Source organism: Alosa sapidissima, chromosome 5 (assembly GCF_018492685.1).
Source record: "Alosa sapidissima isolate fAloSap1 chromosome 5, fAloSap1.pri, whole genome shotgun sequence".
In the NCBI taxonomy this organism is placed as follows: Eukaryota; Metazoa; Chordata; class Actinopteri; order Clupeiformes; family Clupeidae; genus Alosa; species Alosa sapidissima.
Window position 1 is genome coordinate 4,790,776 of NC_055961.1, and position 16,387 is coordinate 4,807,162.

Below are 16,387 nucleotides of genomic sequence, written 5' to 3' on the forward strand. Positions count from 1 at the left end.
AATAGACAATAGTGATAGAGATAAATTATTACTTTATTTATTCATTTTATATCCACAATTACTTATTTGGAGCATGAAGTACTTTTTACTATAGCATAGCTGAACAGCGTAATTCTGAAGCATAATAAAGGGTTTCAAGCATTCAAGTCTTCTTCTTCTTTCATTTATTGGCAGATTACATCGTTTAATTAGCTTTGAAGTCTCAGGCGAAGAAGCTTGATAAAACAAATCTCAGGGATGTTCAGACATGTTTTCCAAATTTGCATCACTGCATATTCACACCGCACCAGTTAGTGATGCACCACCATTGGTTCCAAAGGTGTACAGTCTCTCCATGATTGGATATCCTTATATGATCTATTTGCACTCAGTCAGATACTAATTAAATATTTCAGTTGCATTTGTGTGCAAGAGCCAGACCTACACTAGACAGGGTATTTTATAGTTGCATTTTTCGCCTTTAATGGTAATTTATTTTCCTCTTTCAAAATCTCTGCCCAATATCAGCGTTACGCACGTATTTGATAGGAGTCTGGGTTGCTGGGTAGGCTGGTAGTGAGAGCAGTTAAGGGTGTTTTGCCACAAGATGTCAGCAAAGAGGCGCAAATATCAAAACAGTAAGCTGTGCCAAGTGAGGTAATAGGCAATTTGTTCAAAGGCGTAACTATACTTACAACTGCTTACAAACTAAATTGTTGCTTGTCACACAATTTTCTTAACATGTCTTTCAAACACCATAACCACACCAAATCGGCAAAACACTAATTCTCAGTCTTGAACTCAGTTTTCAATTTTCCTAAACACTTTCTGCAAAAGACACATTGTTCTACCTAACACACAGAAATGTAATAGGAAGTAACTTGATTTAGTTATCAAAATGCCACACTTATTCACATTCAGTTCTCAATGTGTCTATAGCCTACTTAAACACCATACAATCATTGGCATATTATATATAATATCCCTGAATAGATTGGACCCTTCAATTTGTTCCTAGGCCTAGAGGATGGAAATGTTCAGAACCAATGCAGATACTTTGAAATCAAAATTAATTGGACTGATGTTCTACAAAAAGGCGACGTAAAACCTTTGTCTTTTGTCCCCATTAGCTCAAAGTTGTTTTCTGTGCCTCCGGAAATGCCTTAGGAACGCACATGTTTGTTTATGCCTTTGACAGGCCTGTAACCCTAATATGTAGAGTAACTACTTAGTTAACTATCCAGCCTCGTTGAGGCGTTGAAGGAATACAGGTTACAGGTGCCATTTTTAATTTGAAAAGCTTTATTCACTGGGCAGACACAGCAGGCCAGCACACTCCTAACTCTGCTCTCTCAAACTCTCGCTCCCCCTGATTATCTTCCCCCCCAGGTGCGTTCCCCGGAACCAATCTCATAACAGCGTTATCTTGTGTTCCCCCCCATACATCACATGAGGGTGCATAAAACAAAAATACAAAATAAACATTAACATGAACACATGACACTGTCATGACACATGAAACCTAACCCTAATCCTAACCTCTAACCCTAACCTAATCCTAACCCCAACCCTAACCCTAACCATAATTCTAAATCCTAGCCTAACCCTAAACATAACCCTAATCCTAACCCTAACTTGTTATAACAAAAACCGAATGTCACTTAATAACAGAAGTGTTATGTCATAAACGTTTATGACATGTTTATGACACATTCATGACTTATGTCGACACTGTCAAGTAAAGTGTAACCAAAATATGTTTACAGTTATATACAGAGGACATACAGGGATCTTTATGCCTCGACTAAATTGATGTTGCCTATAAACAATTCATGTTCATAGAAACAACAAGGTCAGTAAGACAAATTATGTTTCAAACCTGTGTTTTTGTACCATATAGCCTAGCTGCCTGGCTAGGCTTACAATAAAATGCCATGTTTGGAAATTATTGGAACTGATTGGTTCTTGCGTGATTCTCATTTAAATAAAGTTAAAGTTTTGCCAACTCTGTTTTGCGTGCCTCTGCGAATTTTGCCTCCATTCAACCTCAATGAGATCGAGAGTATCAATGGAAGTGCACCATGACTGCATGGGCCTACCTGTGATCTGTTCTCTCTGGCTGCATTGACAAGAATTCCATATTTTAACATTGTAACTCATTGGTCACATTTTAACATTTTACTCATGGGCCTTTTTGCCCATTTGCTTTATTGTTTTTGTCTTAGCTTTGCTTGTTTGCATTTAACTGGATTGATTGATTGGTTGATTGATTGATTGATCATAAATTGGTCTACTCAGTTATTGGCCAATTAGTGTGTAATGCTGCATAGTTTCTTGTTCCTTCTTAAACAATGTTTTAGGCTACCTTGTAGCAGACATTTGTACAGGAAGAAGACCCCCCCCCCCCCCCCCCCCCCCAACACACAGATTCAGTTAAGCTTTTGAGACATGGGTATGCAGGTTACATTAGGTTGCATAGGTTTAAATAGGTTTTGCCAGTCAAGCCATTGCAGTTCCTTATAAAGTAAATCACAGAAATGCAGTACTTTATTTTAAAGTCTCTTGTCACAGTCATTTTGGTGATGAGTCAAGATTGCCATTATTTGACATCACACTTTATTTCTTGAATTTATTTTTTGCTTTTTTTACAGGCTGTTACCTGTTATACTTTAATATTTGCAAGGGTATGATGTGCAAAAAGTGGCATCATGAACAGAAAAACCAGGTTAAACTTAATAAAGCTTAAAATCTAAAGTTTGAAATATTTCTCATTAATGCATACACTCTATCAGGTTTTTTGAAAACTGCAGGCTTACTCCAGAGGATTTACAACTATGAGGGCATAAACCTTCAGATGCACTTCTGAATCAGACTGCTCACAATAGATGAGATTTTAACTTTATTTAAATGAGAGTCAAGCCATAAAAGCCTTAAATCAGTCAAAATAAGCTAGATGTCCAGCTGGCCTGGCCATACCCAAGGGCGTATTGTAGGGTGTGATGTACGTTCTTCATGTTATGTTTGTCAGTGTCTGTTTGATGTATGGACTTTTTGTTTGTGACATATGTCTGATGTCCTGTCATGAAGTGCCTTGCGACTGTGCCGCAAACCCAACTGCCCCACGGGAACAATAAAGTTATCTACTACTAGACGAGTCTCTGCTTTAACGGCATGAATTCATCTTCAGTCCAGTGTATATGACTGGGTCACCCTCCTCTTCAGTGCCACCAGCAGTCTAAACAAACCCAGATAAATCACCAGCAGTTAGATAGAGCAGTTTACCCTTGCTTAGATATAGATATACTGTACATAGACACTGGAGATAAACTCACAGCAGGAGGATCTGTAGATGCAACATCTGAGCAAACTGAAAAAAATCAACAGAAAAAGAGCGCAGAAGACATTTAGTGATGTATAATAGACATGATGAATTATGAGAATCACATGTATTTACAAACGAGTGCAAATATGGAATGGTCTCACAGAGTATCTAAACATGAAAAGCTGTGAAAGCTAAAATGTAGACAACAATAAAACTGAGTGTGTGTGTGTGTGCATGTGGTGTGTGTGTGAGAGAGAGAGAGAGAGTGTGTGTGTGTGTGCATGTGGTGTGTGTGTGTATGTGTGTGTTAGAGAGAGAGAGAGAGAGTGAGTGTGTGTGTGCATGTGGTGTGTGTGTGAATTCACACTGGTGCCGGAACAAATTTTCTCTGCAAAATGTCTAGGGTGCTTGGTAGTAAATTTGGCGAGACACTTTGTCCTGCTGTTCCACCTCGGTCTATGTGAAAGGGACAGGCGTTCCGCGATTCTGGTACATAAAATCGCGGGGATTTTGGCAGTGTGAAAGGCCTTTGTGTGTGTGTGTGTGTGTGTGTGTTTGTGTGTGTGTGCGTGTGTGTGTGCATGCATGCATATGTGGTTTGCGTTTGTGTGTGTGCAACTGTGAACAGCTTGTGAAAATGACTGTTCACACCTTCAAGTGTGATGTCTGCGATGATGATTGATGTCTTGGGAAATACAAATGAATTAACCCTTAAGCAATAGGCAACTGAATCAAAGTCAAAATTAAACAGAACCAATTCATAGACTTCTTCCCCCTTCATATAATTATTTTGTTCATCTTTGAATCATTCCCCTCATGGAACCACACATTTTGATGAACTTGTCCTGTTAAACAAATTTGTCCTGCATAACAGTGAAGTACAAACAGAAGTGACCTCTGTCCATACCTGTTGTATAACGATAGTACAACTGTGCTTTACCTTTGCTGATAGATTCACAATCAATTTGCTCAAAACTTGTTTTTAACATATTAAGTTAAAACTCTAGACGTGTATATCAAACTGCTGTTTCACTGCTGTATCATAGTTTAAAATGTGACATACTGTATAGGTGTCTTTTTAACTTCTTTTAACTCGCACCTGAAGTCGTTGTGTTTTGGGAGTTTAGCGTGCTTCACCACATTTAGGTGTATAGTTGAAGTTGAGTGAAACTGACAGTTGACAAAGAGAAGGTGTCAAATGTTGAGATGTTTGTTTTCTGTTGATTTAATTCAAACTGAAAGTTTCAAGTGTAGCGACAGAAGAGGAACTAACTTTTGCTCAGATCCTCAGTGGGTTTTCTCTTCAAATGCACCGATGCGTACGTCACGGTCCCTCTGTGGGGTGAAAGCCCCCCTGCACACGCTTCTTCATCTGCTGTCCTACGCTCATCCTCATCCTCACACACTTCTACATCTGAAAAACACAACATCAACTTATAAGTTCACAAGTTCTCTCTCTCTCTCTCTCTCTCTCTCTCTCTCTCTCACACACACACACACACACACAAACACACACACAAAATGCACTGTCAAATGTCAAATGTACTAGTTACATAAACAATCAATTACATTTGTAGACCACCCAAATGACCAAACTGAAGAGTACAAATAAAACACAAGTTAATATATTCAGAAGAAGTAAAACATTTGGTTGAAAACCACAAAACTGAAGGCCTCAGGTAGGTTTAAATGAAAAAAACAAACCGAAAAGGGAACCAAGTTACTGAATAGAAACATTTCTCTACCGGCAGGCTTTTAAAATCCTTAAGGGACAGGAAATGAGTGCACGAGTACCTTTATCTGTGCGTTTCAACAGCAGCAGAGCGGTCAGAGCCACCAAGATGACCACAACCAGGCCAAACACACTCATGACACAGACATGTGGGACACTCACTCCTGCAGGGGAACACAACAGCACTATCAGTCTTAGTAATGATCATCCGTACGATACAGCACTGGGGCAGTATCAGTTACTATGAGTAAACACAGTTTCAGTAAATAAGAACACATAGTCCTGACCAGACACAGAGCTTAACATAACTCCTGCAGGGAGACATTACTATGAGTAAACACAGTTTCAGTAAATAAGAAGACATAGTCCTGACCAGACACAGAGACCCAACGCCACTCCTGCAGGGAGACATTACTATGAGTAAACACAGTTTCAGTAAATAAGAACACATAGTCCTGACCAGACACAGAGACCCAACGCCACTCCTGCAGGGAGACACTACTGGAACAGTAGCAGTAGTATTGGCAGTAACAATAGTGGTAATTTAAATGATCATCATTAGTAACATGTTGATTTCGCGATAACATTGGTATTATTATATAATAACAACACATTCTATTATTATTTCTGTCACTGCTGCTATTATTGTTATTTCTGTGAAGACTGTTTGATTACACACTGAATTTGAAATGTAGGACACAATTTCTGAAACCTGTGATTCCAAACCAACATCAAGTGAGCGGAAAAGTTTTACACTCAGTTTTCATATGTTATTCTCTCACACCGGTGTCTCCAAAAGACATTAGACCCCAACAAGAACATGGCCTCTACTCACTGTTGTCTCCAAAATGGCCTTTATGATGGAGGCACATTTCTATTAACCTGACTCTCGCCAGATGAATTTCGTTCCGCCTAGCTCCACTCATCCATCTGGGACCAATCCATTGGAGTGGTGCTTCAGAAGGCTGGGCCTCATCAAAAAATGCTTGCATGTGATTGAATAAGCCACTTGTCCGTCATCTATTGACATGCTACTTCAACCACTCACATCGAAGCCAACCCGTGGCGCTGACATAAAATCGGTTGCAGAAATCACTCTCAATGGAAGAGGTCCCAGATGGATGTGAGTGAAGCTAGGCAGAGCTAAGCAGAACCAAATTCATCTGGTGAGAGTCAGGTTACATTTCTATGGCCAAACACAAACAGGAAGTGTAGACAACAGCACTTCTTTTTCCAATACATGCAAAGCCTGCTTTAATGCATGCTATATTTTTGTGAGCAACAAAATCAGTATTTTTTTTTAAACAAATTCAGTACTGTTACACACTGCAGTTAGTTAGTGCCATATTAGTGTGTCCACCATGCGTTTCAACCCGTGGACTACTGGATTTAATTTCATCAGCATTTGGAAATGAAGAGTTTTGAAAATTAAACTTTTTTGTTTTAGAACTGGACATGTGCTTATATACTTCAGTCCCCATTGTCTTGTTCAGTAGATACAGAATACGCACTCTGAAAATGCAAATGAAAAAAAAAGCCTCTGCAGTGTGTTCATGTATTAAGGCAACATTAAATTAACTAGAAATGCAATTCCAAGGAATTACCAGTGCATGAAAATGCTAAAGTTGTGATGTAAAATATCATGTATAGTTAAAACAGATAATACAGAGATGGTTACTACGGTGATGCTAGGATAGACATGGTGGTTGTATAGCTTAATAAAAGTTGATAGTTTAAAAGTAGACTGTTTAAAAGCTGAATGTAGATAGTTTAAAAGTTGTTGATAGACAGTAGATAGTTTAAAAGTTGTTGATAGACAGCTAGTTTAATAGATAGTTTAATGATAGTTTAAAAGTAGACCGTTTAAAAGTTGAAGGTAAATAGTTTAAAAGTTGTTGACAGACTGGAAGTTGAATGAATGTTGATATTCAAATAGTTTAATGGCTGTGTATAGGTAGATATTTGACGATAACTGAAAGTTGGAATGGCTCTAATGTTTGCTAGCAGTTATGCTAAGATTTTTAACTATGCTAACCATGCTACTTAGCTAATGTTTTATAGCAGTGCTAGCAATGCTAACCTGCTAACCATGCTACTTAGCTAACGTTTTCTAGCAGTTTAATGAATGTTGATATTCAAATAGTTTAATGGCTGTGTATAGGTAGATATTTGACGATAACTGAAAGTTGTAATGGCTCTAATGTTTGCTAGCAGTTATGCTAAGATTTGTAATTCTGCTAACCATGCTACTTAGCTAATGTTTTATAGTAGTGCTAGAAATGCTAACATGCTAACCATGCTACTTAGCTAACTTAACTAACATTTTCTAGCAGTTTTGCTAAACATTTTCTAGCAGTTTTGCTAAACATGCTAACTATGCTAGCAATGCTAACATGCTAACTATGTTAACCATGTAACTTAGTTAACCAAGCTTATCATTTTTAGTAGTTATGCTAACTATGCTAACTAACATGCTAACTACGTTAACCATGTTACTTAGCTAACTTAGCTAATCATTTTTAGTAGTTATGCTAACTATGCTAACTAGCATGATAACATGTTAGCATGCTAACTATATTAACCATGTTACTTAGCTAACCTAGCTAATCATTTTTAGCAGTTTTGCTAAAAATGCTAATTAGCATGCTAACTATGCTAACCATGTTACTTAGCTAACTTAGCTAATCATTTTTAGCAGTTTTGCTAAAAATGCTAACTAGCATGCTAGCATGTTAACTATGCTAACCATGTTACTTAGCTAACTTAGCTAATCATTTTTAGCAGTTTTGCTAACTAGCATGCTAACATGCTAGCATGTTAACTATGCTAACTATGTTACTTAGCTAACCTAGCTAATCATTTTTAGCAGTTTTGCTAAAAATGCTAACAATGCTAGCAATGCTAACATGCTAACTTTGCTAACCATGCTAACTAGCTACAGTGGGTAGGAGTCTTAGTTGATGAAAAGTGTTGACAGTTGATGACAAGTTAAAAGTTGTTGATAGACAGCTAGTGAATGTATATAGTTTAAAAGTTGAAAAGTTGAATGTAGATAGTTTAAAAGTTGTTGATAGACAGCTAGTTTAATAGATAGATAGTTTAATGATAGTTTAAAAGTAGACCGTTTAAAAGTTGAATGTAAAAAGTTCAGTAGTTTAATGGGTTACATTGTTTAACAGTGGATTATTGTAGTGAGGACTTTTATTTTGAAACAGTTTTGGGCAGAGGAAACAGTTGAATAGGATGTGTAGTCTTAATTGACCCAGATTGTATGCTTAAAGCCTGAGGCTGCAGGTGGCCTGAACACCTGCCATAGGATTCTAATTGCTTAATGGCCGTATTATGATGTCATAATCGGCAATGTTAAGTCTATGGGGATTTTTAAAAAGTTTTTCTTTAATAGTTTAAAAAGTATAAAAGTTTCAAAGTTGAAAAGTCATACCAACCCGATCTGTTTGAAGACCTACGTTACAAAGTTTGAATGAAGTTTCTAAGTTAAACTGTTGAAGAGAAATTGCGTACGGAAAAAGTGGTAAGCGGAATAATAATAAGAAGAAGTTGCCTAGGAAGAACAGTACAGTGCATTTTCATGCACTGTAATAACACATTAAATATAACAGTACACAATATACGTGGCATATGTACGTGGCGTAAACAATATAGGACCTAATGCTATTTTTTAATGTAGTGTTTCATTATGCACGGGATGTCTGTTTTTCTTTTAAGAAGTATCTCTATAATTAAATTTTTTGTGGATGTTTTTTTCTAGTGTTCTACACTGTTCTAAAGTAGATGTACCGTACAGTGCACACATACACTGACGTTGCTCTGCACTTTATACTTTTTTAATCTACATGCCGTATCAGGCTATCTGTATTGGACGTACACAAATATAAATGCTGTTTTTCCTTCACCATAATGAAACAAATGAAAGGACAATAAAATGTATGAATAAATGAATGGATGGAATAATGAAATGAATGGATGGAATAATGAAATGAATGGGTGACAGAATAATGTGAAGCCACACCTGCTGATGGCTCTGTGTGTTGTGTTGCCGTGGTGTCTCTGGTAACCATGGTGCTCTCGCTGTGTGTACCCGGCAGAGTCGCGGCCCTCCGCACCGGCGTTGTGTGTGTGGGTGGCGAGTGCGTGGTGGTGTGTTTGGACACGTTCAGCTGGACAGGCAGCAGAGCTCTCAGTGTGCCCCCATGGAAAACCGCACAGGCCCACTGGCTCTGGACTGAGCTGACGATGCTCACGGTGTGAGAGACAGCTGCTGCGTTAGTCCCGCGGCAACTCGAGTAACCACGGTAACGGCGACCAAAGCACTGGTTGGGATCCAGGTGAATCCAGCACACCTGCACAGGTGTCGTCAGGTGAGAGAGAGAGCAGCGCAGGGTCACGTCTCCTCCCTCATACACATGCTGGGGCTCCACTGTAGCTGGGGACACACACACACCAATAGCAGAGTCTATATATATATGAACACACAGTGAGGTGAAGCACACACTAATCCCAACGCAGTGAGCTGCCTGCTTCAGCAGGGCTCGGGGAGCAGTGAGGGGTTAGCTGCCTTGCTCAAGGGCACTTCAGCCGTTCCTACTGGTCGGGGTTCGAACCGGCAAGTCCGAAGCCCTAACCAGTAGGCCACAGCTACCCCACAACACGTTGCATTTATTAAGTGCTTTTTAAGGCACCCAAAGCTCTTCACAGTGAAGGGGAAACCTCACTAACCACCACCAATGTGTAGCACCCACATGGGTGATGCATGGCAGCCATTATGCACCAGAACGCTCAGCACACACCAGAATGGTGGAGAGTGAGGGAATGACTGAAAGAGCCAATCACACTGGGGGATGATTACGGGGCCAGACTGAATGAGCCAATCACACTGGGGGATGATTAAAGGGCCAGGTTGGGAATTTAGCCAGGACACCGGGGAACCCCTTATTCTTTGCGATAAGTGCCATGGGATCTTTGATGACCACAGTGAGTCGGGACCTCAGTTTAACATCTCATCCGAAGGACGGAGAGCTCTCCCCTAAGCCCCAAGCTGAATGCCACAGATCCTACACATGCGCTCCCATCTAAACCAATGCCCCCTACGACACTGATGCTGACGAATAGTCACAACAGTGCAGCTTACAAACACAGAGGAAATCCAAGGAGGTGAAAGGCTGATGCTCACACTCTTAAAACGAATGTGTTGAATGTCAACTTGCGTTGTTTTTAAAACATCTCTATGTCCAGAATGAACACATTTGTTTTAAGAGTGTAGTCATTCATAAATGACTTACCATTGACAACCACAAGTTCATATGATGTCGGTTTCAGTGGGCGTCCCAGGCACTGCCTCTGACATGAGAACACCCCTGAGTGCCCCCACCCTACAGAGGAGATGTGCAGGGAGTAGTCACCGTCCAGTCCACGGTTCTGCGTCACCTCTGGACGGTTTGAGGCCTGATGAGGTGTCCAGTTCCAGTTGCCCCAGCATGTCTCAGCGCCCAGGAATTTGCAGAAGAGATGGACGGACTGACCCACGGCTCTGTACAGCAGGGTGGCGTCACCTGAGGAGGCTGAGAGAAAAAGAACACAATGGGTTCATAACATAATGGGTTCTAATTTATTTGGAACACGATGTGTTCTAATTTAAATAGAACACAATGTGTTCTAATTTAAATGGAACACGATGGGTCCAAATTTAAATGGAACACGGGTTCTAATGGTTCACGGATGGTGCATTATGAAGTGAGTATTGAAGTCGTGTTTACCAGTGAAACACAGTGCTGATATGAGATGGTGCATTATAAAGTGAGTACTGAAGTCGTGTTTACCAGTGAAACACAGTGCTGATAGGAGATGGTGCATTATAAAGTGTAAAGTGAGTACTGAAGTAGATAGATAGATAGATACTTTATTGATCCCCGAGGGGAAATTCAGGAAAGTCGTGTTTTACCTGGCTTCTGCTCCAGAGTGATATCCTGAACACCACACATGTACAGTCCTCTGTCGCGCTGCTGAAAGTTCTGCACCAGGAAGTGGGCCGTGTCGTCCAGCGTCAGCTCTGTGGCGCTGGTGCCGGTTCTGTCCCAGCCAGACCAGCTGCCCACACAGCTCTCACTCACATCACTGCCAGGGGCCACCTGGATCAGTTTACCTTCGGGGGGAAATAATACATCCACCTGATATCAGTGTTTAGTTGGACACTAGAGAGCTCCACTAGAGAGTTACCGTATAAAGAGTCCAGAGCCCTGGCATCACTTAAAAACAGGAAGCAGTCTTCTAAGTCTGAATGTAATTCTTCTAAATCAAAAAGGGACTATTCTGAATCAAAATATAATTCTTAATCAGGTTGTTCTCACCATGCCCTGTCATGCAGAGAAGCAAACCTAGACACAAACCGCTGATCATTCTGATATATCCAAAAGGTAATGGCATGAGATGATCATTCCGATATATCCGACAGGTCATGGCGTGAGATGATCTTGCATGTGCTGCCTTTGTGTGTAATTTCCTGTAAGCAGATGTGTGACGTTCCCACCGCCAGTTGGCCTGCTGTACAACTACACCACAAACCACAAGCTTGCCAGACACAAAACTGCTCCGTATACACAATAAACTGCTCCCTATACACAACAAACACACAATCCACTTATAAATAGGGACACAGTATTAGAAAATGAATCAGATTCCGTGAATGGACACTACAGTTTTTCTCGATCGTTTGGATGCTTGTGTCAACTCTGACATCACATTCTCAAAACAGTTAACACCCGTGTCTGAACAAAAGCACTCTGGCCAAAATGACACATTTTGCTTGCAAAAGGCTGTTACAGTACTCTCTCAAAACACTTGCAGCAAAAGCAAATCTTGCCTTCAAACAACACATTCTGTCGTCAAATCACTATGTGATTTCAATCAATCAATCATTACAAACTGGACAACAAAATGCAAAATCTAGATCTCAAAATGAGCATTTTTGCTATGTCTGTTCCATTTCTTTCTCATTTTTCTGGTATCAGAAAAAAAACTGTGAAAAGGCTAAATTTACAGACATCTCTTATGAATAATGAAACAGACATCTCTTATGTATAATGAATGATTGCTGATTGAAGAACTGTGCAAAGGAGTTTCACACAGGTGTATCAGAGATTCAGACTTATGCATGGAATCTATACCACCTGTGAAAAGATGTTTTCCTTTTGTTTAGCATGGGAAAACCAATTTAGGTTTAGGGCTTTTGAATGACACCTATGTTAACTGTTTTGCAAAAGGGTGTGAGAAATGTGTGAACCCAATAAAAAATGTCTGAAGACATTCGCAAGTGATGACTTCTGCTGTGCAAAGAAAGTAGTCATGAAGACCAAGTTGATTCCAGTTTACTTAAGCAGGTCAAAGCAATCGAGAAAAACTGTAATAAGGCATCATGTGGACAGTTTGGTGGCATTAAAAAAGTCAAATAGTTTCTCCTGCCTCGACCACACTGTGGGTTTGTTAGACACAGGAACTGCCTGTCTGTAAGCATGTTAGACACAGCACAGGAAAGCCACACTTGCCTGTCTATAAGCATGTTAGACACAGCACAGGAAAGCCACACTTGCAAGCCTTAAATATCTCTGCTCTAACCTGAGTGAGCAAAGAAATTATTAAATATATATATATATAAATATAAATATATATATAAAAGAATATGATAATACTGTTTTATACTGGGAACAGAGACATCTGTCTCAATGTGATTACCCTGGTTAAACAATAATAATAAATAAATAAAAATAAAAAACACAAGTTAAATGTATGCTATAAGCCCTACTGATATCTTTACCAGTTAAACACAATGTTACCTTGGCTTTCACATAAAGAAAAAGAAAAAAAGAAGGAAAAAAGTGGGACTGTTTTTAAATGATAACTGTAAACTTTGTCCACCAGATATCACTAGTTCACCTCAACACACCAGGCAAATCTCCAGACCCATGAAACTGGCCAGGAAAACATATAAAACATAAACCTTTTTATAATAAAATTTGGGAACTGAATAATATTACTATCCAAATTATACATTAGAGCTATTCGCCCACTGTGTTTTTTAACGGCTTTAGCTCACAGGTCCAATGGAGGAGAAAACATAGGCCTATTTTAAGGAATTGACACTAACAACGAACGAGGTTATGAAAGACTGACTACTTTGGCGTTTGGCCTTTAGCATAATCACATCCGAAATGTAGGCTATGACACTACACTTGTCTACAGTTTTTGACGTAGCCATAGTCTAATGGGTTAGGAACGCCTATGCGTCATGGAGCGCTTGGAGTCGCCACGCGCACTGAACTGGGCCAGTCGCAGCCGCGCGTGCGTGTGCGACACATGGAGTAGGTCCGACTCCGCTGAGAACAGTTGGAAAGGCATTGATCTGGGAAAACTTTTACAAACCAACAGCAAAACACCCGTTTTCCGCCATGCGAGTGGAACTACAGCAGAACGAGAATGAGGAGAGCTCGGCGAATTCGGTGAGCGACAGGAGAAGTGGCGTGAGAACGGACCACACGCGGAAGCTCTTGGAGAATGCTCTAAATAAATACATTTTAAAAACTCTAACAACGCATGTCATGTGTGCACAGGACAAACCCTAACACAGATAACATGTTTGTGAAGTGCTGTGCTTGTTTATTTACCAGCGGCGTTCTGTATGTTTGCCTCCATTAATGCGCTGAACTGTATTAAAGTGAACTATGGCGGGTTGTTTAGTGTGTGTTGCATGAAACCATAATAATGTCACTCACCTTGGTCAGAACAACCTGCTTTTACATCATGCGTAGCTTACTTACTCTTGTTCAGCTTGGCACAGAACCAGTATTCCTCTAGTCAGAATGTCGAGGCCCAGTAAAACTCCATTAAGTCGTGATAGGGTTAAATACGTCTTTACTGGTGTTTTGAAAATGGACCCCGGTTAGAGTTAGAGAGTTAGAGTTAGTTAGGCATGGAGCTCGTCTACGGTCTAATGTCTCTCCTGTTATTTGATGTGAGAGTGGAATAGCAGCTTGACCCAGTTTACTGTCAACCGACTCAATTTGCAGAGACAAAATCACATTTTGAACTAATTAACTGATGAGGTTTATTATTCTGTGTATGTCTGTATTTGAGACATAGCGCGACACCATGGAGCCTGCGTGACTCCAACCCTTAATCGCCGGTGAGCACCATTTGTTTATTTCGGAGATTCACTTTCCCAGCCCCTGGCTTTGTCAGTCAACCCTCTGGAGGTCACAGAACGAGGCCCAGATAAACACACGCGTTATCTGTGCCAGATCCCGAAATAGAGGCGCTGCGGAATTCCCCCCCGGCCTCCTCCTACCCATATATATCCACCCCCGACTGGGGAGCGCGTCTGGAAGCCATGACAGCGACAGCGTCCGACATTCCCACCTGCTCCGACCACCGGCTTAATATAGAACCGGTCACTCGAAAAGCTGATGTGGAAAGACGTATTAGCATTTAATTCAGTTTCTGTGGTATGCTTAGTCTACTTGGCCTTTTATTCTAATCCAAGAAAATGAATTACCTCCAATCAGAATTTTATTTCGAAGCCCACGTCAATAAATGTCTCTCTCTAAATCTCTAACTTGAAGCTAAATGCGAAAGGGACATGATCCCTTTTGGCAGCCAATATTGTGAAAGTTGACACCTACTTGCCATATACACTTGGCTCACTCTGGTCTCTGGACAGAATACTTAATTTAGAGGGTTTAGAAACCTTTGATTATATAATTGTTGTATAATATCATATTCATATTAGATATATGTCATTTAATACGTTATTACAGAAATGCTACACCTTGTATTCTTTGGTTGATTGCTGCCAAAATTACACAAATAGACTGTTTTAAATAGCCTGATTTAGTGCAATGTGCTGTATCTCAGCTTCTCTGTGTGTGTGTGTGTGTGTGTGTGTGTGTGTGTGTGTGTGTGTGTGTGTGTGTATGTGTGTGTGCTATAATAATTGCTTGTATGTGATATTGGTATTCATCCGGTGAGCCAACTCAATCTAACACTGTGCATGGACAACACAGAAACTCAGATCAGCTCAGGTGTTTACATGCCGAGATGCACAGGGGTGTGAACCAACACACACCTGTCCATTAGACTACACACATGAAGTCTAACACAGGAGAGTGCCTCTGATGTTAGTTAAGTTGGTTTAGTGTGTGACCATTCGCTACGGCAATGTGGCGTGCTTGTCTGCTTACCTCCATCTGGTCATCGTCACACACACTGTCTCCAAGGTAAGCAGCTCACACACCTACTGACATTTCAGTATCTGGGTCAGCACTCTTCCTCAGTGCCTCTGTGTCCCAGCGCTGAGGAATGCTCCTCTTCCTCACCAGCACCTCTGTCCTAGCGCTGAGGAATGCTCCTCTTCCTCAGTACCTCTGTGTCCCAGCGCTGAGGAATGCTCCTCTTCCTCACCAGTGCCTCTGTGTCCCAGCGCTGAGGAATGCTCCTCTTCCTCACCAGTGCCTCTGTGTCCCAGCGCTGAGGAATGCTCCTCTTCCTCACCAGTGCCTCACACACACAAAGTACACACACAAAATACACACACAAAGTACACACACACACACACACACACAGTACACACACAACAGGTTTTGTTTCCCTGGGGCAGTGATTAGTAAAACTAATACACTTTCTATAGGGAGCTATAAATAGATATTGTTTGTTGGTCTTAACAGACGTGAGCTAAAGGACTTCATGACACACCTCATGATGTGTTTTTAGCATATGAGTCATAGCGAATGTGTGGTGTTATTGGTCATTGGCAGTGTTCATGGTGATGTGACTGGTCATTGGTAGTGTGGTGATGTTACTGGTCATTTGGAGAGCTGGTGATGTTACTGGTCATTTGGATAGCTGGTGATGTTATTGGTCATTTGGAGAGCTGGTGATGTTATTGATCATTGTCAGAGCTGGTGATGTTACTGGTCATTTGGAGAGCTGGTGATGTTATTGGTCATTTAGAGAGCTGGTAATGTTATTGGTCATTGGTATTGTGGTGATGTGACTGGTCATTTGGAGAGCTGGTGATGTCATTGGTCATTGTCAGAGCTGCGTTCAAATGCGCTGGATGAAGGGTTACTGTTATACACTGTAATGGAATGTTTACACCAAATCATTAAATGTTCGCATTTGTTGAATTTGAACACACCTCTGGTGATGTTATTGGTCATTGGCAGAGCTGGAGATGTTATTGGTCATTGGCAGAGTTGGAGATGTTATTGGTCATTGGCAGAGTTGGAGATGTTATTGGTCATTGGGAGAGATGATGATGTAGTTGGTCATTGGCAGAGTTGGAGATG

The 16,387-nt window shown here is 40.6% G+C and overlaps 2 protein-coding genes across 7 annotated transcripts in view; one reads left to right on the forward strand and one right to left on the reverse strand.

The window, feature by feature from the left end:
• Positions 1 to 2,792: 2,792 nt before the first annotated feature.
• Positions 2,793 to 15,649, reverse strand: LOC121709068. 6 transcript variants are annotated; one of them, XM_042092128.1, is made up of 9 exons: positions 13,817 to 14,233; positions 11,399 to 11,599; positions 10,993 to 11,193; positions 10,334 to 10,612; positions 9,064 to 9,477; positions 5,096 to 5,197; positions 4,575 to 4,715; positions 3,312 to 3,346; positions 2,793 to 3,214 (listed from the first exon to the last, which is right to left on the reverse strand). In XM_042092128.1, exons 2-9 carry the CDS (start codon positions 11,505 to 11,507, stop codon positions 3,143 to 3,145), a joined length of 1,353 nt encoding a protein of 450 aa, XP_041948062.1. In that variant the 5' UTR covers positions 11,508 to 11,599; positions 13,817 to 14,233; the 3' UTR covers positions 2,793 to 3,142. The 6 variants fall into 6 exon arrangements, with proteins under 6 accessions (XP_041948062.1, XP_041948064.1, XP_041948066.1 ...); XM_042092130.1 differs by lacking the exons at positions 11,399 to 11,599; positions 13,817 to 14,233 and adding an exon at positions 15,281 to 15,649; XM_042092132.1 differs by lacking the exon at positions 11,399 to 11,599 and having other exon boundaries at positions 13,862 to 14,231.
• The window catches only part of usp28 (ubiquitin specific peptidase 28), a 31,080-nt gene continuing 28,042 nt past the window's right edge, over positions 13,350 to 16,387 (forward strand). The window contains exon 1 of the mRNA XM_042092108.1: positions 13,350 to 13,543. Coding sequence (XP_041948042.1) covers positions 13,493 to 13,543 — 51 coding nt within the window. The 5' untranslated portion in view covers positions 13,350 to 13,492. The remainder of the gene's footprint in view (positions 13,544 to 16,387) is intronic.

Bases quoted from the DNA above. Each gene is read 5' to 3' on its own strand.
- LOC121709068 (XM_042092128.1), bottom strand. From the start codon at position 11,507: ATGACCTGTCGGATATATCGGAATGATCATCTCATGCCATTACCTTTT. The intron at 11,194-11,398 runs GTGAGAACAACC...TTCCCCCCGAAG, and splicing joins TCTCTGCATGACAGGGCATG to GTAAACTGATCCAGGTGGCC. The intron at 10,613-10,992 runs GTAAAACACGAC...TTTTTCTCTCAG, and splicing joins CACTCTGGAGCAGAAGCCAG to CCTCCTCAGGTGACGCCACC.